The sequence below is a fragment of the Xiphophorus couchianus genome, chromosome 4, assembly GCF_001444195.1.
Source record: "Xiphophorus couchianus chromosome 4, X_couchianus-1.0, whole genome shotgun sequence".
NCBI classification, from domain to species: domain Eukaryota; kingdom Metazoa; phylum Chordata; class Actinopteri; order Cyprinodontiformes; family Poeciliidae; genus Xiphophorus; species Xiphophorus couchianus.
The window spans coordinates 12,205,220-12,229,244 of record NC_040231.1 but is presented as its reverse complement, the minus strand read 5'-3'; the positions used below and the strand labels follow the sequence as shown (position 1 = coordinate 12,229,244).

The following is a 24,025-nucleotide window of genomic DNA, read 5'->3' as shown; positions in this document are numbered from 1 at the left end:
CGAAAAAAATTCCTCGATTTTTCTAGAAAGTTTTTGAATGTTTTGGGCGGAAATGTATTTTTTTTTCCTGTATACAATGACCCTAACACACCGTCGCACCTTCACATTTTCGTTTCTGTTGGTGTGTCACGCTAAACACAAAGTGAAACATGGACGGTAGACGGACGATAGATGGCGCTAGAGCTCGTGGTCGGTGTAGCTGACACACTCAGCCCGGGCTCGGGGAGAGCGGCGGCAACGACCCCTGCCTGTCTGTCTGACTGCGGGTAGCGCTTGCGTTACACTCCGTACAACAACAACAACATCCTCGGCAAGGTGTCTGATGCTGAGCTCTCCGCCCGTCAGCCTCTCTCTTCAGCCGTAAGTACGTCCTGAACGCGCTGCGTCGTAACGTCTGTTCCGTCGTAGCAGTGGCACTTACAGCTAGCGCGTGGAAGTGTAAGGAAAATGACGGTGCGGCTCCTAAAGGTGGCCAGATGTTTCTTCTGTTCGGCTGGGCGCTAGCTAATGCTAGCCTGGTAGCAACATCCACTGACGCCAAGACAGACGTTTCACTGTAGCGATTCGACATTAAATGGGTTAAAATGAAGTATTAGTTTCTAGTTCCTCTCAGAGGTTTTCCGTCTTTTTGGTTGAAGCAGAACAAATCTCGTTTATTTCTGCTTCGTGTTTCAAAGGCGACGGTCGCAACTGACAGATGACAAATACAACATGTTAATTGAAAGCTCAGCTGTCAGTCACGCCTGGCGTTATAAACCGCCTGCGGACAGCTATGCATGTTTATTTACTAAATAATAAATCTCATTCTGTAGACCTGACATCTTATTTCATCAGCATACTGTGTTTTTGGGTTTACGCTGAATGTAAAATATGGACATAAGGTGTGAGCTGTTCTGTTATTCATTACTGTGGTTTAGAAGATCTGAACTGTAGCCAACATCAGCGCTCCACCCAACTGATTGGGATAGTTCAACTGCAGAGTTCAAGGCTTTTATAGCAACCTGGAAGATTTCGCTGAGTGTAGGCAAAATGCCAGGGGCGCACCCCGAGGGTTTTGTAAAGAGCGCCAGATGTTGGTGGGACACCAAAACCTACAGACTTAACAAAAGTTTTATTAGTCATGTTAATAATAGGGCAGTACAGTATTAGGAAAATATGCAATAATATTGGTGAAAGTTACTATGACGATATGACATGCAATAAATAATTACATTTCTTTATACATTCCTGCTTTTGGTTGATTGTGAGTAGTTTATCCAGCTACTAGAGCACAATTTTATCCATTATTTCCAACTCAATAAGGTTTTATAGCAAAGAGGTTTGGGCTTAGTTGTATTTTTTTTAAATAAATTAATCAATTTGCTCCCTCTTTCCCTTGTAAAACATTTTTATTCTGCATTAAACAGCAAGTGTTACAAATATATTAATAGCACACAGAGCTTTAATGCATGGAAGCTAAAAAATTAGCCATTACTTATTACAGTCTGGGCAGTTCTTTGCAATATGCATATTAACCATGGTTGTGTTTCCATTATGAATGTGCACAAAACTTTGTTTATATTCCACTAATTTAAAAAAACAACCAATTTTGCAATTGTGGCATTTCCATTAAATAAGAGATACAATTAAAATCACATTTGAATAAGTTTGTTAATGCAATAGGTCATCAAAAAAGATGCTGTGTCATCATCTTTGTCATTTCTGTCAGTAGTAATATTATGATTAAAAAAAATGTTTCCATTGCAGTTTTGCAAATTATACTAATTTTGATTCACCACTTCATCCTAGCACAAAAACCTTTTTCATTAAAAAAAGTTTTTTTGTTTTTTTTTAAAAATTGCTGTTTTTCTGTTAAGCACATTAATTTTCATAATCCTAATTTGCACAATTATTGTCAATGGAAACACAACTAGTGACAAGGTGATGATAATATATTGTGCAGCCCTTGGTACAGAGTATCTGCTAAAAATCAGCTAAATTGATATTTTGGCATATGCTTTTTTTTTTTAGCTACTGCTAATGTGTTCATAATTTTTAAAAACTCTTCCTCTCTTAGTCTTTAGCTTATGAGTCATTTTAAAATGAGTTAAGCTCTTGCAAATGACAAAACATTTGACATGAATATGATTTGAAAGTTTAGCTAACTTACCTCATTTTAAGAATATTTAAACATAACTCATCAAACTTTGTTTTTTGCTCCCCTAATTTAATGTTTTTCTGTTTCTCTTGGTGGTAAACCCACTCCACCAAGTTAATGTTACATGTTATTTTAGTTTTTATTAGGTTAGTTTTAGCATCGGCTTGGGATATTTATCCTCTTTTGGCTGAAAGCCACTGTCTGCTTGTGTTTTCTTGTGTCGTGCATTATTCATGGCCCCCTGTGGGGCGAGGACACTGATTATAAAGAAGAGACGATGGATGTTTGGAGACGGATGTCTCTGTGGGAGAGGATCGTTTGACGATCAGATCCTGCAGAACAGAGAAACTCTGAAAACGGGTCAGAATAGCGTCTGTGATTGTGATCTTGAGGTTGCTGGAGCGTAAAACCTAAATGTCATAGTTGTTTGTCTCGGTGGGTTTGTTGGATCATTCACAGACTGGAGCCATGTTCAGTTTGTCCGTTTCTTTTAAAAGGTGAGGAAAAGCAAACAGTCGTTTCATTCATAGGGTGTTGTCTCTTGTTAAAATATTATCTGCTTATGAAACATAGGTGGTCACAGCGCGTTATGTGCGCTCACCTCCCTGTAGATGGAATAAGCTGCAGAAAACTGGGACAGCTCTGTTCCTCTGAGATCGGCTGTAATTAACCTGGATCTGCGTGTTGGGTGAGATTTTGGATTGTTTTTAACATTGAGCCTCCTCCTAAACTTGATTTTAATTTATGTCTGTATCTCCTTTTCATTTTCAGTACTTTTGCCACGTAAAGGTTGATTTTTAAGAAATGGCCTAACCAGTTCCAGTCTGAAGTCTGGGTTCGGACCAGTTGTTGAAGGACAGCTCTAGGGGTTGGTGAAAGCTTAAAGTGGTTAATCTGGTTGTGTCAGTCTTGACTGTTGCTGAGTCAACTGTAAACAGAAGCAAGGCAGTAAAAGTGAAGAAAAAACTGCTATTGCATAATACTGATTTGCGCCTTACGTTGATTTACCTGTTCGTTAACCTGTATTCAATTAAAAATACTTTTATTGATCACAGAGGGAAATTAAATGTTGTTATTCATATTAAGTCATATGAAGAAGATGGATGTTGGTAGCACAGATCTCCTGTAGTAGTTTGTGTTACAGTGAATTTGAAGAAGCCTCTGGCTGAAGACACTGTTTTTCTAAGGGTTTCCTGAACTAGATGTTCATAATTTTCTTGATTTTGTGTAATCCAGGTTTATTTATTTATTTATTCCAGATTTTCAACAAAGGAACATTTCCCATAGAGTTTCCAGGATTGTGGTGTAGTCCAGAAAATTTAATAAATAATTTTCCATTTCTGGATGAATGAGAAGATAAAGACAATTGTTAATGGAAATATAGTTGAGCCTGATTCCCTTTTCCATTATCTATATGTATATAAAGTGTAATTTTAGATTAAATTATTTTAAAATCATGTCCTTTATTGGTATTTCACCGAATCAAATCTTTGTTTTTTTAAATCTTTAATCATAATTTATCAGTCATAATTCATGTTGGGTTATTAAGTTATATTAATTTAGATATTTTAAAACTGAATTAATTACAGTTAATCATAATGTTCCCTAAAATGTGAATAAAATTTTTTCCACACTGCTGAATTGAATTGAACTTGAGAAAAATGTTTCATAATTTAATGTCCAGTAAATGTAAAAACTGACAGAACAAAAAAGCTAAAACTTAGATTTCTATGTCTTAAAAACAAAAGTTGTGAAACTCAGAACTTTAAAGTTGATTACACTGCAAAAAAATAAAAATTAAAAAATTAAAATAAAAATCTTACCACACTTGAAATAAGACAAAACTAACTTACAAGTTTTCAGCAAGAAATATGAGTTTGTTTTAAGTAAATAATTCCTTAATATTGATGAAAAAGTACTAGTTTCACTGTCAGGTTATTTCACTTTCAGCTAGCACTTTTTCATCAATATTAGGGAATTATTTACTTAAAATAAGCTCTTAGAAATTGGTGAAGAGTTACTTATAAGTTAGTTTTGTCTTATTTAAAATGTACTAAGATATTTGCACTGGAAATTAGACAAAAATACTTGGTAAGATTTAGTGTTTTTGCAGTGTGATTCCTCTGAGCGTAATTGGTTTCTTATGCTGCAGAGTGTATGTTTCACAGTAAAAACTGATCTTTACCAGTTAAACGTTATAATCAGCTGGAAGAAAGCTGCAGTCATGCAGGTTTAAGACAAAAGGAAAAAGTTGGACTATAACTTCATGTTGAAAATCTCTTCTGGTTCTAAGAGATTCTGGTTCTTCTGGTTCATTTGACAGCTTGGGAATGATGCAACACTCGTTTCACATGTTGTTTTCCCTCTTTTCTGTCTAAATCGACTCAAACTCTGTCGGCCATGTTTAAGCTTTGTCTGAAGTTGGGTTGTTTAGTCTTGTTTTTGTCGTCTCTGCAGGCCTGAAGAGAGGCTTCCCGGACTGCGGTCACTGGTCTTCACTGCAGAAGCCAATGGATCATGGTGGTTACTTTTTATGTCTCCTTACAAGATATATGGCTGAATAAAAGTTCAGAACCATTGTAGAGTAGTAATTACATGTGATTTAGAGAGGAAATAGCAGCCGAGAACAGGGGAGGTTGTTTTGGCAGCATTTTAGCGATGCTGTGGTTGCTGTTGTCTCAGGTTGCAACAGACAGTCTTTAAATAATGTACAAAGGAAAATGAGTCCCTCTCTTTCTGTCAAATCAGATTTCTTTCTTCTTTAAATGTATTTCTATTCTTTTCTGTACCCAGCTGATTCAATTTTTTGATCCTCAGGTCTGTTTGAGATGGAGGGCAACGCGATATCACAAGTTCACGTTGACGGCTTTGATCTCTGTGACAACTTGTCAAACTCGGAGGCCCTCACCGCCCAAACGCAAAACCTCAATGAGACGCTGGCACAAACACTCCCTCTTCCCCAAAACGATGAGGGACGAACATGCAGCCTCGTCCAGAAACCCTCTCCGGACAACAATGAAAAGGAGGAGGAAACGGGGATAGGGGGATACTCACTAGGAAGCAGAGACGTGGATCAGGAGGAAGATGTGGATGAAGTGATGAAGGAAGAAGAGGAGGACGAATCTGAGGCGTCAAGTTCTTTGACATGCTGCCAATCTCCAGACAATCTGATGACTGATTCCTCTTATTCGGAGACAGGTACTGCTCAAACGTTCATGCTGATCGTCGTTTTGAATCTATCCGCATCTTTTTAGTTTTTTAAATAACAATGGTCAACAGCCAAAAAATTGTCTGGGGTTTTTCAATTGACATAAATCCAAGTTTGTAACATTTAATTAATACACTCCAGGGTTTCCCACAGTGTATTATAAGCCTGGCGGGTCACCAGACTTTATTTGTGTCCCCACCAGGTTTAGCATTGTTTATTTTATTTTATTTTTGAAGTATTACCTTTTTTATAGTTGGTGTTTAGGTATTAATCTACCAATAGCGACAACTATCAAGTCATAATATCAAAGTTTCTGTTAATTTTAAGCACTTTTAAACTCAAAAACATGGCGGCTGGCTGGATGACTGCCCTAATGCCCCGAGCATCGGCTGTAGAAGGTTTTCTGGGGGAAACCCTGCACTCTGTTAGAAAACAAATTTTTTTCTTCTAAAACTTTTTTTGGATGATAAACATTAACGGAAATGAACTGATAATGTCACAGAAATTTAATCAATTTAGTCAAAAGATCTGATTTTTCTAAATCAAATTAGAATAAAACCTGGCCAGAATGAGAACATTTTTTATTTTTGGATTCAGCAGTGCAAAAATAGTCCTAATTCAGTTGAAAACAACACAGACAACTTCCAAAAAATATTTTTTGTAACCCAGTGTAATCTTTACAAACAAGCAATTATTCATACAAGTAGAAAACACAAACCAGCATGTGGTTAATAAATCGTAAAATGGGAAGCAGCAGGTTGAAAGTGTAAGAAAAAGGTTTTGCAGAAATAACTTTGAAATCATGTAAAGAAAAATAAAACCTGAAACATTACTTCAGCTTTGAGCATGCAGGATTCCTTCTGCATTCCCTCATGCTATCTGACACTCCCACATATCTGCTGCTGTGGTGAGCTCTGCACATTTACACATTCTGGGACGCAGTGGCAATCACTCACCAGAGCAAAGCTGTCATAACCGAGTGAGTTTTTGTGTTTTTACAGTAAAGAACTGCAGGAGGAGTTATGTTTGACCTTAAAATCTGACATTAAATGGCTCACCAGTATTAGCTTCACCAGGGTGTCAGTCACAACAGGATAAAACTGGTTTATCCAGATGTGTAAATTTGGGTGAGCTTCATTAACTTTTGACAAAATATCTTAATATTAATATTTTTCATTATTAAATTGAATAATTTAATAATATATTTAATTTATTTGGGCTGCACAGTGGCGCAGTTGGTAGCACTGTTGCCTTGCAGCAAGAAGGTCCTGGGTTCGATTCCCGGCCGGGGTCTTTCTGCATGGAGTTTGCATGTTCTCCCTGTGCATGCGTGGGTTCTCTCCGGGTACTCCGGCTTCCTCCCACAGTCCAAAAACATGACTGTCAGGTCAATTGGTTTCTCTAAATTCTCCCTAGGTGTGAGTGTGTGTGTGAATGGTTGTTTGTCCTGTATGTCTCTGTGTTGCCCTGCGACAGACTGGCGACCTGTCCGGGGTGTACCCCGCCTCTCGCCCGGAATGTAGCTGGAGATGGGCACCAGCAACCCTCCCGACCCCATTAGGGACAAGGGTGAACGGAAAATGGATGGATGGATGGATTTAATTTATTTAATATATATATTTAATATAATTTAATATATTTAATAATATTAATATATTTAATATAATTAAATATATTCAGCTACTGAAATAATAATTCACATCTAAATTATGCTGAATGCATTGCAGATTTTATTTTGGTATTTAAAGTACATTAAATCAAGAAATCTATAGAAAAATCAACTGATAAAATGTACTTGTACACCTAAAACATCAACATTTATTAACAAAAACTGAGCAGTTTTTCTATACCATTTTAAAATATCTGTCACCATTAAGTACTTTATAAAATGTACTTTTTTGAAGGTGCAACTTGGACTGTTTTCTTGCAGCAAGCAGGTTCAGGGTTCAAATCTCAGCCTATGTTCTTTCTGCATGTTATGTGGCGCGTTTAATAATCTACAATACATACAACACAGAGAAACCAAACGAGAATGCACGATATAAAGTTGTGTTAATCTACTTATTATTGTCTAAATAGAGGATTTGGCAGCTTATTCTGTTGAGGAAAGAAAGAAAGTAAGGTGCAGAAGTTCATTGGACTCTATTACATGTGGCGCATGCACAATATGCAGCCCCACTTCGCTCAGCTCTCATCAATCACACATCCCAGATGATCTGCGCTTGACTCTGTCAACAAGCGATAAATTAGAGGCGGAATACGTTAAACAAAAACTAAAAGCAGGAGACGTTGCATCGTTTACTCAAGAGTATGGTCTAAAAACAAAAGCAGTAACATCTTGTTTTAAATAATATGTCAGGTTTTCTTCTGGCTCAGGGCTATAATTAAAGTTAATTAGTTGGGTTTAAACTCCAAAAATAGTACGAAAATGTATGAAACCTGTAGTACTGACATCTTCCAGCAGAGGGCAGAAAACAAGAATAGGAATCAACACAGCAGGTTTTTGAAGATAGTACCTATTTACTGAAGTCAATAAGGAAACCTTAGCTTTTTAGGGGTTAATTTTAGCATTGGGTATGTGAAGTTAGAGGAAATGTACATCTTCTGACTGTAAAGGAAACACAACAAGGCCTGCAACACGTTTTGCTGGATGATAAGTTGACCCAGAAGTTATTTTAATCAATGAAAATATTGTTGTTTTGAGAACGTTTTCAAGTGACATAATGAAATGCATCAGTTTAATAATGCAAGTACACCCTGTCAAAGATCAATAAACTTTAATTTCTAATCAACGTTTAATTCTGGAAAATAAATACACAAAACACCTGAAACAATAAAATGGATTCTGAAGTTTCCATTGAGACAAAGCACCAGATTGAAGACTTTTGTCATCCAGTCTTTGTAGAAAGCAAGAGAGAGACGAGAAAATTTAATTTATCAAGCTTATTTTGATTTATGCAATTAATTAAAACAAAAGTCCCTGTCTCTTAAAATTAAGCTTTCTTTACCAACACTCTTTAGCACATATGTAGGTAAATCAGCACGGATCTCATTATAATCATAACATTGAACCTTGACAACACCTTTACTGTGGTGCTGGGCTCTACACACCAAGTGAGAGCCACTATCAAAATGTTAATTTTTTTATTCCTTCTGGCTAAAGTACAAGAACTAACAACATTTTTGTTAACCATTCCGCTTTAAAGATTCAATATTTGTTGCCTTTGTAATGTTTTTGTTGCATTTAGTTGTTGTATTCTCTCTACTTCCTGCTTTAACCATGTTATGCTCTAGTTTCTTGTATCTGTGTGTCTTCTGTGGTGACGTCTACCTGTGTTTTCCTCTGCAGGCAGTCTGTTGGAAACTCCATTTCCCTTCAGCCCCGGGACCAGTCCAGAGCCTGCATCCCCCGTTATCCCAGTCATCAGTCCAGAAACTCTACATCCCATTAATTCATTGGAACTGAGTCAAAGCGGAGAGGAAGTCATTTCCTATTCCACCAGCTCTGGGTTGGACTCAGCCGCAGTAGAGTCGGCCATCTGCAGTCAAGCGGCTACATTTTCCACAGAGTCGGTGGGTGTAACCTCAGACACTCAGCTTGACGGCTCTTCTGGGACCAGATGTAACACAGTCGCCTCTGATGCAACATTAAAAGACTCCTGTCCAGAACAGCTTACCTCTTCCAAGGATCCCGTCTCCAACTGTGGGCCTGCTTTGACTGGAGTGACCAGCAGCTCAAGTACTGGACCGGTCACCAACAGAGAGCCCTATGCCTTCACTACAGGGAGTCATACCACAGCCATGTCCTCAAATCAGGAACAGTTTACCTCCAGTCCAGTTGCTGATTATTCTTCAGTCTCGACCTCGTCAACAGGGTCTGCTTTAAGCCCAACTCTCCTAGCGTCTCTGGAACAGATGTCAGAAAGAGATGATGATGCCCACCTTCCTCAGTACCTTCACCAGGTAATCTTTTGTGTTTCGTCTGCTCTATGTTAAATGGGACCTATTTTGCAAAATTCATATGTAGCACGTTTTTTAGTGCCTCCACACTGGCGCCTGAGCTGCGTGTGAGAAACAGCCCAACAGTTTAAAAAACACCCAGACAGTTTTATGGGAATATGTTGATGTTTTTTGGTGTCTGGAAAAAAAGTTTAAAAAACACCCAGACTGTTTTATGGGAATATTTTTGATGTTTTTTGGTGTCTGGAAAATGAGACGTTTTAAAAACCTCCAGATTGGTAAGTCACATTCGTTGGGTACTGCGCCATTACCTAGCCCAGCCCCGTTGCCTAGCAACACAAGCTGAGCACCAGCATGTTTGGTCAGCTGGTTTTACCGCTGCATGCCCTGTACAATGACTCCTGGAAAAGACAAATGTTTTGTTGTGAACTTCCCAAGAAACCACTTGCTGCATTCTTTTTGGTTGAGCAGGAGGCTTCACTTCTGCTTTTCAAAGATGTACGGTTGTATAAATACGCATCATTTTGCAGCTATTGTGTGAGTGTAAACGTTGAATTTGGGGCGTGGCCAGCAGCTGCTTCTTTGGATTTAAAGTGACAGAGGCCCTAAAATGAGCTCCTTCTGAAAAGATCTCAAAATAGGCAGAACTGAGCAGACTGAAATCTCATTATCCAAGAATTATTTTGTGCGAAAAAGGTAATGAACATGTTTTGCAAAGCCCATGAATCTCTAGTAACTTGTTGAATGAATCATATTAGGTGGCCTTTAGACACTTTGAACTGGGCATTTCCTATATAAAGGCATCTTTCCAGCGTGTTATGCTGGCTTTCTGCCAGCCTCGTCTATTCAAACCGATGCTTTCACACGAGCATTTAAAGGGCTGCTACTCATCCAGTCAACCTCAGGATGGCACTTTGCACCCTGGGGCCGGGGTGTTTCTGCTGGCATGTTCAGGAGCCAGATGCACACTTCATTAAAACTCACACTCGGTGCTCACCCTCAGGTTCTCTGATAGTTTCAGTCTCGCTCACGGAGCTGCGTGACTGAACTCGTACGTTCTGAGGCAGGTTAATGTTTGTCAGTTTGACAGCGAACACCTGACCTGCGCTGGCTTCCAGATTAAATATCTGTGCAATGGAGGAAGACGCCTGACAAGAAGGCAGCACAACGTTTGAATTGAGCTTGTTGTCACATCCTGGCTGCGACGTCATTTGGTCACTGAGAATTCAAAAAAAGGTTTAATTAATGTTTTTTGTTTCTGAAAAATGTAAAATTCTACTCTAATTGATATTCTTATTATTTGTGCATGCTGTTCTTTTATTTTAGTTCTGCAACTAATCAGTTGACACACATTTTTGGATTATTCTTAACCAACTTAAACAGTTATCATTCAATCAAGTTTTAGATCTGCATCATGATAGAACTACAAACACACAATAATTGAAACTTTAAAACAAGATGGCTGTAAACATTCTCCCCTTTAACTGGAATTGCATGTATGCATCATCCCATGAACTACAAAAAGTTCTGATTTTACTGCTGTCAAAAACCTCAAACTGTGGGATTTAGATGCAGCAGTTTATTAATGTGGTATGAACTAAATTTAAATGCTTTAAAAAACTTACCAGGCAGAACAGAAAGCAGCCTGAAGCAGTTTCTGATCCCAGTAGGCTACCTAAAGAGCCAAGCAGTCGTCACCGCCCTGACTTCATTTGACATGCGATGGCCTTATGCTTCCTCCTCCTCTTCCTCGCTCTTCGCTCTCACACACGCTGCTCTTGTTCTGAGATCAGCTGGGCGACATGAACGCCACGCTTGCTGGAAAGAGGTACAGGGTATTACACGGTCTCTCGTTTTTCTCTGTAATTATTCATCTGTCTTATTTACAATTCATTCTCTGGAAAACAAAATAACGCTGTTCCTGCTACATCATGATTTTTATTTCTTAGATAGAAGTTAGGTCAGTTTCCTGTAGTGCTCTTACCTTGTATATCACTGCCTTTCTTTCTCTCCGTCTTTACTTCTTGACGTTGTTCCACGTCAAGGATCTTTTGTGAAAACGTGTTCTGGTCTCTGTGATGGCTGATCAGATGAAAACATTTTTAAACTCGGTCCTCTCTTTCCCTTCAGATCGCCGAGGCCTTCGTCCTTCAGAAAGACTGTATCCTTGTTATGTGTACATGCTTTTGTTTTACTGTATTCATTGAAGTATTTTAGTATTACTATAGTAGATAGAAAATGAGCAGAATAATAATTTTGTTGATATTTATTTGAAGTTATTGGTAAACCTGTCACGATAAGCAATAAATCAATTAAACGCATAATAAATTGGACAACAATCTTTAAAGAGATGCTTCATTTTTATATTGTTGAATAGCTGCCATTTTTGAGAAATACTGCACACATTTAACACCCTATATCCAGCTAGTTTCCACTATCTGCCACTTTTACTTGTTTTCCTTGTCTAAGCTCAATGACTATTGTTTTTAAGGCGCAATTTTGGTTACTGTAACTTCATGATCAGTTTTAATGATTTTTGATTTGGTTTATTTATTTTGGAAATGGAAACGTTTTCCAGTTCTAGTGTTAAATATTCTTTAAAATATATATATATTTTTATCTTTGATTGGCCATATTTGCATTAATAAGCTGTTATTATTATTATATTAGTTGAAAATGGTCTCAAAACTACAATATTATCGCGTATCTCAATAATTTCTGGGACAATTTTTGTCTTTCGGCTTTATAAAGCCTAATTCTGCAATATGCATAATGCTCGAAGGCTAACAAAGAATAACATTTAATGACAGGAAAGAATGATGAAAGGAGAAGTGTATTCACAGCGTTTACCGTCATCAGAGGGAAAGCCAGTGGGTGTGAACACATGAATGCATGAGAGAAAAGCTTATCCAAGCTTAGCTGCAATGAATCTATAGAGCGTAAGTTAGTGAGAGAAACCATTGAGCTGTGTCAAAGAAGGCTTGTGTTTTGGCTGCTCATATCCATAAACATGAGACTTCAGGCCCCCGTCATCTGTTCTCCTGCCTGTGTGTTTCTTCTTCCTCTCACCCGGTCACCCCGCTGTACGACTTAAAACTACTCTGCAGGCTCTCATTTCGTTATACGTTGACGACAGTATTTACAAAAGTTGGAAACAGCTAGCTTAGAAACCGACGCTTACCTCCTCCCTGCTGATGTGTTGATCAAATTACCGACTTTACCCGATTTCACACACATGAGTTACTGTATATCATTAAGTCATGAACTGTGTTTCCCTTTACACAGAAGAACCTTTAAAAACGTACAAAAAACAAGATGCTAACCAGTTTTCTCCACACATGCTAGGCTACACGACGGTGGGGCGTTGTTTCCATAGTTACCAATGGTTAGACACGTACCTTTTCCATAATGCGATATTTCATATCTTTCTAATCATACTTACTTATAAGGTTTATGAACGTTAATCTTCTTACCTTGTAAAAAGTGTTCACTGCAAATCCGCGATTGTTAAACCGAGTGCTGACAGTCATTATGATTGACAGCTGCTATCCGTCGCCGCCATATTTCCTCATTGCAATAAGATGACAAGATTGATTTCTATCCTTGTCTGTTTGTGTAGCCGACCTCGCAGCATCCCTGTGACCATTTTTAAAGTGAAATCAACTAAATCAAAGCGATATTATGCCACCACATGTCCGTTTTTTGACAGGCTTTACAGGAGTGCATAGGTTGTTTTGATGTCCGTCATGGCGGAGCGGGCGGAGTTCTGGAGAGCGTGACGTCACTTGCTAAAGGTCAATCTTCCATAATCACACCACTGTTGTGTGATTTTTAACATCGTGCAGCTCTAGTTTCTCCTGAATTTTCTTTAGGTTATCTTGTTCGTGTTGTTGGTATTCCTCTACAGGCAGCAGGGCACCAGCTACATGGAAAAATTAAACAATAATTTTAAAAAAAGCACAATAAAGTCTGGATTATTACAACCAAAATCCAAAAAATTAATGTTAATTCAAGATCTATGTCAGGTTTTTATCATGGAAGGATGTAGCAGGTCATTCTGTTTTTGGTTCATGTGTGTTTAATTCTTGACTTTAGCTTCTCAGACCAGCGAGCGTTGTTGTTTATCCAGCTAGAGCAGCTTTACCACCAGAGAGTGTTGGAAAACCTGAATGCACTTCAACAGCAGTGGGGTAACACACATCACACTTCTCTCAATATATATATATATATATACATATATATATATACTGTGTATACAGTATATATATACGTTGTCAAGAAAACTGGTAGGGGGTTTGAGATCTATCCAGGTACACGCAGAACAAGGTGCATGAAGGCCTGACGGAAATAAAGCAATCTTGTGTTTTGATTATAATGATTGAGTGTTTTGATAATGATTAAGTTGGACATGTATGAATACAATAGGTAAAATGACTGTGTGTAAGTAATGATTAAGGTTTGATGATTTATAATAAGTGAAAGAGGTGATTAATGCTTATGATTAATGCTTAATGGAAATCAGCACATAGTTTTTAATATTTGACTGTGTTTAAAAGTTAATCAGAGAAAAGCACATAGTTTTTAATGTTAAAAGGAAAAGGGGAAAAAGGAGAAGGGGAACTTGTGAGTTCCTGCTGTCGCAAGCAGTTCTGAACAGATGGCCAGACGCACAGGATGGGTGGAGCGGTATGGTTGGCTAAGACCAACACGCTGAGGAAAGGACGGGACTTTCCGTCCCAGCCAGCAGACAGGAGGGGCCGACAGGGGTTTCCGTGAGATCAGCAGATGTTCAGGAAACCACGTAAACTAACACTCCCCATACACATACATGGCAGAGAACTGTATAAAAGCAGACGGAAAAGGAGAAGTTCTTGTTCTTTGTCTGCGGCACCGAAGTAGAGCTAACACGAAGAAGCAGATCGAGGAAACAACAGCAGACCACACCCTGGAGCCACGGGAAAAGCTGAAGCTTCGTGCCGCCAAAGGGAGACAAGTTCCAATCGTCCAACCCGGGTTCCTGATTCGATCGTCGGTCTTGCCTCAACCCAAACATTGCAACAGACTTGGAGAAAAGACAAAGGTTCCGGAGGGATAAAGAGTTGGGTTTTCAAAAGTAATTGAGCCCTCTCTACTTTGCTTCTATTCTAAAGAGGATTTTTCCATACAAAGGACAAAGATTCAGACCAAGGTTTTCGGACGTTCCTGTTGCCAAAGATCCACCACCAACTGGGTATGAGTTGAACTTGCTTCCTAAAAAGCTATCTCAGAATCTGCGACATAGGTTAGGGAAAAGAGACAGTAGGGTATGATTATACATGTTGATTTTATTACACTGCTCTTGAATTATATACAATTGATTATTGATTTGTATGTCACATATCCCTGCTTAAGCTTGCTTAATAAATTCATACTCTAAAATTCTAATGAGGTTGGTGGACATTGGAATTAATTGAGTCATTTAATCATTTTTCAGTTCTTTTAATAAAGGTAAAACTAAGGTACATGGTTCTAGTAAAGAGGAGGCTTCATAATTTCCTTTGGCGAGAATAAAATAATGACCCAGGGACTTACATCCAAGTCACTAAATTTAATCTAGCCGGTTCCAAGAGCAAGTTATATTTTAGAAAGCGAGCTACCGTTAACAGGAGTGGTTATTGGAATTATGCAGCTGTGAGGGCTACTCAGCTGATTGTTTCTTAACTGAAAAGGGTCGTAACTTCTGGATTGGAGGTAGTTAGAGCTAGACGAATCGCTTTCGACACCAGTTTGAATAGATTATCTCTTATAGATCTCCTTTAGGGTAATACCCAGGTCTTAGAGATTTTCCGGACCTGTTAGACAGAGAACTGGTCAGTAGTCAGCCCCGGAGGGTTGAGATGAAGTGGGCGGGGCTAGCTATTGCAGGATAACGGACATGGCGCCCAACGTGGGGCGGAGCCAAGTAGGCGGGCCCTAATAAACCAAGTCAGTAAAAACAGAAGTGTGATTCTGAATAGCTCACTTGGATGGTTAACTCTGAGGGAATAGAGTTAACGGTGACTGATAAGGCCGTCAGTCACAACCCTTGCAGTAACTGTATAGCATGCAGGTGAGGGAGAGCTTCTACTGAGGATAAACGACAGTATCCAGACAGTGAAGCCAGTAGCCAACACAGCCTGGACCCATCCCTACTCAAGAGCGCAAAGAGAGGCTTTGGGGAATAGGCAACTCGAAGACAAAGACAACTATGAATGAAGAAGAAAGAGGGGAACTGGATCCCCTGCCAAAGCCAACAATGGGACAAGAGGCAAGCAACATCAGCCGGGATGGGGAGAGTCATCAATCCCATCTTTCCCAATCCACATTATTACAATTGCCTATATCATTGATATTACTCGGTGATGGATTGGATTCCTGGATTGAGGTAATTAGGAGGGTTTTCTTCGAATCTCATTATACCATCAAAGAGGACATGGCACGGACCTTAATGAAGTACCTGGTGCAGACTCGGATATACTTTTGCACCCAGCTTAAACATGGTCACCGACTGGGAGTCGTTAAATGCCCGGTAAAGATAACCAAGAAATCGGAGATCAGAGAATGGCTGGAATGGTTCGCTGAACTCCTTGAAGGATGGACGATTGGTGAGCTGCGGATGGTCTACAGCCCCTCTGAGAAATATGACAGCATAGTGAAGACAGCTACATTGGCAGCGGGCATCGAAGGGATCCTGGTGAACCCTCTCGCCATTGGGGTGCGCAAATACAAAGAATATGCCGAGGTCCTGCAGAGACTTTCGGCCTTCAAGAAGACCCGAGGAAAAGAGCAGGCCCCAGACAAAGCAGAATCGGAGGTGGCTGAGGCTCCATCCCGACTGCCCAGCAGAGCCACAACACCGACTAACCAGCCGAAGCAAGCTCCGCGGGACCTGATAGACCTGACGGACGACGACCACATCCCGGCTCTACCAGGACCATCGCAGAGCGACGAGATCCCCCTCGAACCGTCGGATGATGAAAATCACGAGGGATCGCTCATCGACGGTTTCACTGAGGAGCAGTTGGAGCAAGCGGCCAGGGATTGGTCCCCTCGACGGGGTCAGGAGTTCGGGTTTCATCCCCGAGTCCACAGCACGGAAAGGAGGCAGCCACTGCCACCTACGGAGACTCCAGCGGGCAGCAGCTCCGACGAGGACGAGGAGGAATCGGATGAGGAGCTATGGGACCCCGGCCGCCCTAAGAAGAAGACCCAAAAGTCGGATGTTTGGAGGAGCACCCGAGAGTTGGCCAAAATACCATCAGAAACCATCAGCTTAAGGCTGCAATCCGGGCTCATGATTTACCAGTTTATTGGAGGAATATGGGACCTTGAAGGTGACGGGCTGATTGTGTTCACCAATGATAAATACAAGATTCACAATCAAAAATTTCGACGCAGCCTTGAAAACCAAGCTGGGAAATATTACCAAAAGGATTTAAAGGTGTTGAAGGCTTCCTGTAGTGAAAAAACTAAAGGAGACGTAGTGATGATGAAGGGCTACAGTCTTCCTTATGGTGCCATAATCCTGGTCCCAATTGATGTTTACAAGAGAGGAGAGAGTCTGGAAGAATATCGGAAGAAGATGTGGCACGGACTTGAAAGGGGCCTGGTGACTGCCAGCAACGAAAGCATGAGAAGGGTGATGGTGAGCGTGCAGGGACTAAGATCGGCAGATTTGCCAAAGGACACCGCCAGGTCGGTCACAGAGAATGGAGTGGAATGGAGTGGTGAACATAGCCAAGACCAACAGTCATTTCTTTGTGTTCAAAGAGGTAGTGGTGGTGGTTGACCCCCGTATGCATCGACTCCGTACGGAGCAAGGTGTACGAATGGCAACTGAAATGGAGGAACAATGCCGCATCAGCCACCCAGCAAAGGAGATCAAGAAATATCCCTTAAAAATACCCCAGAGTGAAGTTTCAAACGCCACCCAGACCGGCAAAGCCAAGGTTATGGAGCCACTCAGGATAAAGTTAAGGGAAGCACCAGTCGGACCAGAGTCCCACGCAGCAAGATACGTCAAAGAATTCTCATTCGAGGGAAGCAGCAGTGAACTGAGACAACCCAACACAGACAGAGTCAAGAATGAGCAGCTGACGGTCCAGAGGGAAGTAGGACCGATGAAACCAGCTAAGATTCAACCGCTGAACTCCCCCAGGAGGGAACCTCTTCGACAACAACAGTATGAGGACATCGGCGACTCGGAGGACGGAGAAGAGCAACAGGAGATCGAACATTCTGAAGAAGAAGAAGAAGAGAGTGATCTCGGCAGCATCTTCTCCGACCCAAAACAACCACCGACAGGGCATAAGACACTCCGGACGGGACAGCACCGAGGAAAGAAGAAAGAAATAGAGACCTTTGATATCGAGGGTTCTTCTGAGAGACTGGCGAGAGACGTGACCTGGGGCCCCGTACAAGCTAAAGACGGACGGCGTACGTATGTACCAGAGGTCGGTCAGACCGAGTACCAGATTCCAGCAGGATGGGCCAGCAGGCTGGGAGACAAGGTGCTGCTCGAGGTAGAAGCAACAGTTGGGGAGTGGGCCAACATCCTGATGACACCATCCTGCTCTACCCTGACAGCACACTATTCCCTGACCACCAACTTCAGGAATGCATACATGGGGATTATGTATGATGTGATGCTGCGACGACTGAAGAAAGCTGCCTACAAGTACTCCAGGGAGACTCGACAGAAGCTGGACGAGGTGTCGGCTGATGAGGAGGAACCGCAGGCGACGTCTTCAGAGCCAGGACCACAGATCCCGCGGAAACTACAAGGGGTGTCGGCCCAATCACCGGCCACTACTACTGGACAAGATGCATACGCAGAACTAAAGAATCTAAGGCTGGTGATTCGGAGTAAAAACGCAGACGAAAATAATGAGGAGTATTTGAAAGATGTTTGGCCAACCGTGCTATCTACCACCAACCACGAAGGAGCCAAAAAGTTGTGGCTGACCAGCGTGACTGCAGACCCGATGGTTGGAACAGAGTCAGCACAGAGCAACTATGAAAGATTGGTGTTGGAAGACATGGACGACGAAGAGTCCCAGGTGAAGAGAGCTAGAGGACGGCTGGACAAAGGAAGCCGGTTGGAACCGCTTTGGCACACACTAAAGCAAACCGTTTCTCCCGCGAGATATGTGAAGGTACTGCGTGAGGTGACAAAGGGACGGAGAGGAGAGATTGTGTTTGTGAAACTACCAGTGAGAAGCACAACCGTGGCCCAGATGGATGTGGCAGTGCAGGGATTCGACCTGGAGCAGCAGTACTACGAGGACAAGAGGAAGAAGGAGGCTAGCCAATCAGCAAAGCCACCTGGAAGGGTCAACGTCAGACAGCCATCCAACTTCCAGAACAGGCCGTTCCCGCCAGGCACACACCCATCCAATTTCCAGGGCCGGCCGTTTCAACAGGGAACACCACCATCCAATTTCCAGAGCCGGCCGTTCCAGCAGAAACCACCAGGACCACAAGGAAGACCGACCAACCCGCCGGCTTCACAAAATCAGCCAGGGAAAGGTCAGTTTCTGACGGATGAGGAATATAGGAAATTGAGCCCAGAACAGAGGACGGCCCTCCGTGAGTCCCGTAAAGCCGGGGCCGGAGGGTCACCAAAGTAATGGCGTCCAGGTCGCGGGTCATTTTAGAAAATGCCTACTGGGAGGGGGACGAAATCTACGCTAAAGTGGAAGGGGTGCCCTACCTGGTGGACACCGGAGCGGAGGTGTCTATGACCCGCAAAGACCTAGAAACAGCAGGACACCTGAAGGTTCAGTTTGCTAATGGAAAAATAGAAGAAATGCCATATGGGACCTGGAAAGGAGTAGTGTGGGTAAAAGGTCCTTACAATCTCCTCACAGTAAAAGACTTAGATGAACTCAGTAAAAAGAAAGGCACACATCGCCGACTAGAGCGAAGGCTGACGAGCTTGAAAGCAAGATTGGTGAAAGTCGGCCCGACCCAAACCGGATCCGGGCAGCAGGACTGGTACAAACCGATTGACATACCAACGGTGACAGAACAGAAGCTCGCAGAGAGTGACTTCTCCCTGGCTGGGAAAGAGAAGCTGCGTGAGATCATCGTTACAGCGCAAGTGGCACGGTTCAAGAACGATTGTGGGGATTTGGGTCCAAAATTTGTTCATCACATCGAAGGTGGGGTTCATCCACCTGTTCGGCAGTACCCGCTGAACCCGGGAGCAGTCGAGGAGATGGACAAGATCGTGAAGGAGCTGAGCGCCCTGGAAATCATCAGAGAGGAGCTCAACCCGATCACCAACAGCCCCATCCAGGCGGTGAAGAAACCTGAATCGGCTGGAGGGGGTTGGAGACCAGTTATCAACTTCAAAGCCCTGAATCGGAGAACAATAGCGAACCGAGCCAGTTTAATCAATCCACAAGGAGCGTTGAAAACTCTTCGAGTCAAGAAGTTCAAGTCATGCATCGACCTAGCCAATGGATTTTTCTCTCTACGCCTCGCCAGACAATCGCAAGGTAAAACTGCATTCACCCACAAAGGCAAAAGCTACGTGTGGCAAAGGTTACCCCAGGGATACAAGAACTCCCCAAACGTGTTCCAGTCAGCAGTGATGGAAGTACTGGGGGACATAGGTGCAACTGTGTACATTGATGATGTCTTTATTGCCGATGACACAGAAGAAGAACATCTAGAGAGGCTACAAAAAGTGGTTGAAAACCTAACCAAGGCAGGTCTGAAACTAAACCTCAAGAAATGTCAATTTGGACAATTCCAAGTGAATTATCTGGGTTTCCAAGTTACGTCAGATTTGGGACTTTCAGATGGGTACAGAGAAAAGCTGACGAACATTCGACCACCTCAGTCAGAGAATGACTTACAGAAAATCTTAGGACTATGCAATTATGTCCGGGACCACGTACCCAATTACCAGAAGTATGCCAAACCTTTGTACAAATGCCTGAGAAAGAGTGAGGAAGACGAACAGGACGGAAAAAGACCCTGGGTTTGGACAGCAGCAAATCAACAGAACCTGGAAGAATTGAGAAAAGCCATTCAAGCAGCTGTGAGACTGGAGCCAAGAAGTTTGTCAGAAAGACTGGTGGCAGAAATCAGCTGTGAGAATGACGATGCCATGATCAAAGTGAGTAACGAAAATGGAGGCTTAGTTACCCTGTGGAGTTACACCCTGACATCTGTTGAGAAGAAATATCCGCAGGAGGAGAAAGAGCTAGCGGTGTTAGCTCGTTACTGGGGTGTGCTGAAGGATCTAGCACAGGGACAACCAGTTAAAGTCATCACACAAGCCAAGTTCACAAGTATCTAAGAAAAGGTACCGTGGAAAGTACTAAAGCAACTAACACACGGTGGGGAAGATGGGAGGACATCCTGCTGGACCCGGAGCTTGAAATTGGGCCAGCACAACCCACCAGTAGGAAGAAACCGCCAGAAACACCTGACAAGCCAGGACATCCAGAATGGACAATCTACACCGATGGATCCAGAAAGGGGTCCGACCAGTCGGCATACTGGGGATTTATTCTGAAGCAAGACGGCAAGGAAAAATGCCGTCAGAAAGGAAAGGCTCCCGGTAGTGCTCAAGCCGGAGAAGTAACGGCCGTACTGGAAGGATTGCTGGAGCTGGTGAAAAGGAAAATCAAGAGTGCCAGGTTAGTAACCGACAGTTACTACTGTGCTCAAGCCCTTAGAGAAGACTTGGCCATTTGGGAAGAAAATGGTTTCGAGACAGCAAAGGGCAAGCCAGTGGCGCACAAAGACTTGTGGAAAAAGATTGCTGAGCTAAAACTACAGTTGGAAATAGATGTTGAGCATCAAAAAGCACACACGCATGAGGGAGCTCATTGGCGTGGGAATGATGAAGTGGACTGTTATGTCCAGCAAAGAAAGATCGTCTTTGTCGGTACCGAGAAGTGGGACAGCACTCCCAGAGGACGGGAGGTCCCAGAAGAGTACGTGGTCGAGGTCGTGCGGAGCGTGCATGAGGCCCTTGGACATGCAGGCGTACGACCTACCCGTAAGGAGCTGGAGGAGCAAGACCTTTGGATCCCAGTGAAACAAGTTCAACGCGTGCTAAGGGACTGTGAAGTATGTGGACAATACAACGCAGGTCGCCGAGGGCAGCGGATGGAAGGGTTATCCATCAAAAGCACGGTCCCCTGGGGTTCAGTCTGCATGGATGTTGCAGGCCCCATGGGGATAACAGGAAGAAGAGGTGAGAAGTACCTCTTAGTGCTGGTGGATTCTATGTCGGGGTTTGTAACTACAAAAGCAGCCAGGAAAGCAAACGGCAATAGTGTTGTCGGCATGCTGGAACAAGTATGCAGTGCCCTGGGAATCCCGAAAGAGCTGCGCACGGATAATGGGACTCATTTCCGTAATTCACAGGTTGACCAATGGTGTCAGAAGTTTGGAGTAATGCGAGTTTACTCTCCACCCTATACCCCACAAGCTAACGGAGTGGTGGAACGAGCCATAGGGTTAGTGAAAAGCTGGATAGCTAAAAATGCTAACACCAACAGTTGGAGCACGCAGGCGGTGGAAATAGGGCAGGCACTGAACGACAGAAGCAGAGCCGAAAGGCCCGCCCCCGCAATGGAGCTCAACCAACGGCCGTTCACCACGAAGGAGGTGGGGCGGAGCTCCAGCGACAAAAAGGAGAAGCTGACGCCCAGAGTGCCATTCCGAGAGGGACAGCGCGTGTGGGTCAAAGCAAGAGAGCAACCTGTAAGTGCAGCAGTAAAACCCAAGTTTGAGACCACTGACATCGTCAAGCAAGTACTGGATAGGAACACAGTATTGCTGAAAAGAAAAGGGATTCAAGGAGTTGAGCAGCTCAAGCCAGTTCCTGACTAAAGTGAAACAGAAGCCGGTGAAATGGCCAGTGAATCATGTACCATTCCACCCTATATCGGACTGGCCACCGTGAAAGGGGTGGTTATAATTAGAAGAACACCTTCAGGGATTTGGGCAGGACGAGCCCTGAAGAAATTGGATTGGGCTAAAAAGGGAGTCCTGTCGGAGGAGCGAGAGATGCTGATATGGGCAAGGGCTAAAAGTCGCTGTCCGGTTTGTTTAGTAAACAACCCACTCCCCATCACCTGGGAGGGACCGGGCCGTGAGAAACCCAGGCAACAAGGAGCCACCGCAGAGATGCTACAACATCTCCGCGTCTCTCCGGTTACGGTTTTGAACAACACCATCTGTGGGAACTGCCGGGTAGGTTACCTGCCCCGACTTCAGTTGGAGACCCAATGGAGCTGGCAGAATGAAGAACCAAAAAGCTGTTATTGCGTCTGGGATGGGGACGATCTCCACCACTGTTCTACTTGCGAAGACCAGTTGGGGAGAGGAGAACTGACTTTGACAGGTCAGGCTGAGGGATGGCAGGTGACGAGGTTTTACAGCTCGCTGCGATATTACAGAACATATGGGCAAGTACAACCAAACCATGGGAGCCCCATACCGATAATATTACCGGGACCTTCAGCTCCCCCAAACACCCCAGAAGAAGCGGATCCATGGGTGTGGAGGAGGGAAGAAGGGCCCCATGATGTCCTGTGGGATTCTGTTCATGCTGCCTGGCCATATGAAGCTGCCGGAACATCCCTGTCATTTCCACCATTGAACACCAGCCACTCCCCTGTGATCTTCCGGGTGCATCGGCCTCACGCGTACCAACCATCAGCTGAGGGGCTAAGTGCACTCCCGGATGACACCAGAGACCAAGCCGTTAATGGGGGTTGGACAGGCCCCTGGGAGCTGACCACATGGGCACATCTGATTTTGGAAGTCATCAATGACTGCACAATTCCTGTGGTGGATTTACCGGACGTGCCAAGGGAAGATGGGGTACGCTGCTCAGATATGTATTACTACACCACTGAGGTGGATGGGTGGGGCAGCAATGCGGTAAGACCTAAGGAAAAGTCTTGCCTGTACTGGATAACAGCGGAGTCTCAGTTTCGGGATGGAGTATTGCAACACCCGGGAGGCGTGGCCCACAGAGCGGGTACGCCCTCCGATCCTAGCACCTCCTGCCAGATTCAGCTGTCAGTGCGCATGATCACCGTCCCCTTTAAAGGAATCTACTCCGTCGGAGCAACCATCAAAGTGGTGCCAGACGAGCAGAATTACGCCACCGTGTCCTACACCGAACCAGAGCCTCCTAAGAAGAAACCCAAGACTCACGCCTGGCAAAAGCTCGCTTCAGCATTTCCATGGAGGAAGAAAAACCAAGACTAACGAACACACCGGAAGGGGGAAAACGAGTCGCCAAGTCCCAACGTCAGTCAAAACCCACAAGACGGAAAGGTACAAAGGTTTTTGTAACTAAAATGTTCAAAGTAGGAGCTGGAGTCTCGTCGGGACTATCAGATAAAGGCCCGTTTCTGAGACTCCCAACTACCTCTATACTCCTTGATATGCCAAGAGAGGACTTCACTCCTTCCAATCCGCTCACCGAAGCATATTTTCTCAAGTACCTCATATATCTTTGACCTACTGATTTCCAGAACACCAAACAGGTGGGGGAAAGTGAAGAGTACACGCCACCCCCTCCAACGAAGCCACATTTATTCATCCCTACCGCACCGCCTGCTTGGCAAGGTCGAGGGTCCAGTAACACGGTCCATTATGCATCAATTTCACCTATGAGCCCAAGATCTCTGCCATGGACTTTTAATACAGTGTATCACAGG

At 43.2% G+C, this 24,025-nt stretch overlaps 1 protein-coding gene and 1 long non-coding RNA gene across 4 annotated transcripts in view; one reads left to right on the top strand and one right to left on the bottom strand.

Annotated features, from left to right (window-relative positions):
* The first annotated feature begins 179 nt into the window (after positions 1-179).
* Positions 180-24,025, top strand: part of cnsta (consortin, connexin sorting protein a) — a 42,237-nt gene continuing 18,391 nt past the window's right edge. Inside the window, exons 1-7 of one of the 3 annotated variants that reach the window (XM_028014543.1) lie at positions 2,706-2,825; positions 2,909-3,005; positions 4,595-4,657; positions 4,955-5,335; positions 8,695-9,308; positions 11,436-11,466; positions 13,409-13,495. In XM_028014543.1, the coding sequence (XP_027870344.1) occupies positions 4,648-4,657; positions 4,955-5,335; positions 8,695-9,308; positions 11,436-11,466; positions 13,409-13,495 (1,123 nt within the window). In that variant the 5' untranslated portion in view covers positions 2,706-2,825; positions 2,909-3,005; positions 4,595-4,647. Of the gene's footprint in view, positions 365-2,705; positions 2,826-2,908; positions 3,006-4,594; positions 4,658-4,954; positions 5,336-8,694; positions 9,309-11,435; positions 11,467-13,408; positions 13,496-24,025 lie in introns of those variants that run through there. The other 2 variants (XM_028014541.1, XM_028014542.1) reach the window with 2 other exon arrangements.
* Positions 10,001-13,402, bottom strand: LOC114142936 (uncharacterized). Its single transcript, XR_003595130.1, has 2 exons — positions 12,779-13,402; positions 10,001-11,123 (listed from the first exon to the last, which is right to left on the bottom strand). It is a non-coding gene; the product is annotated as an uncharacterized LOC114142936 (long non-coding RNA).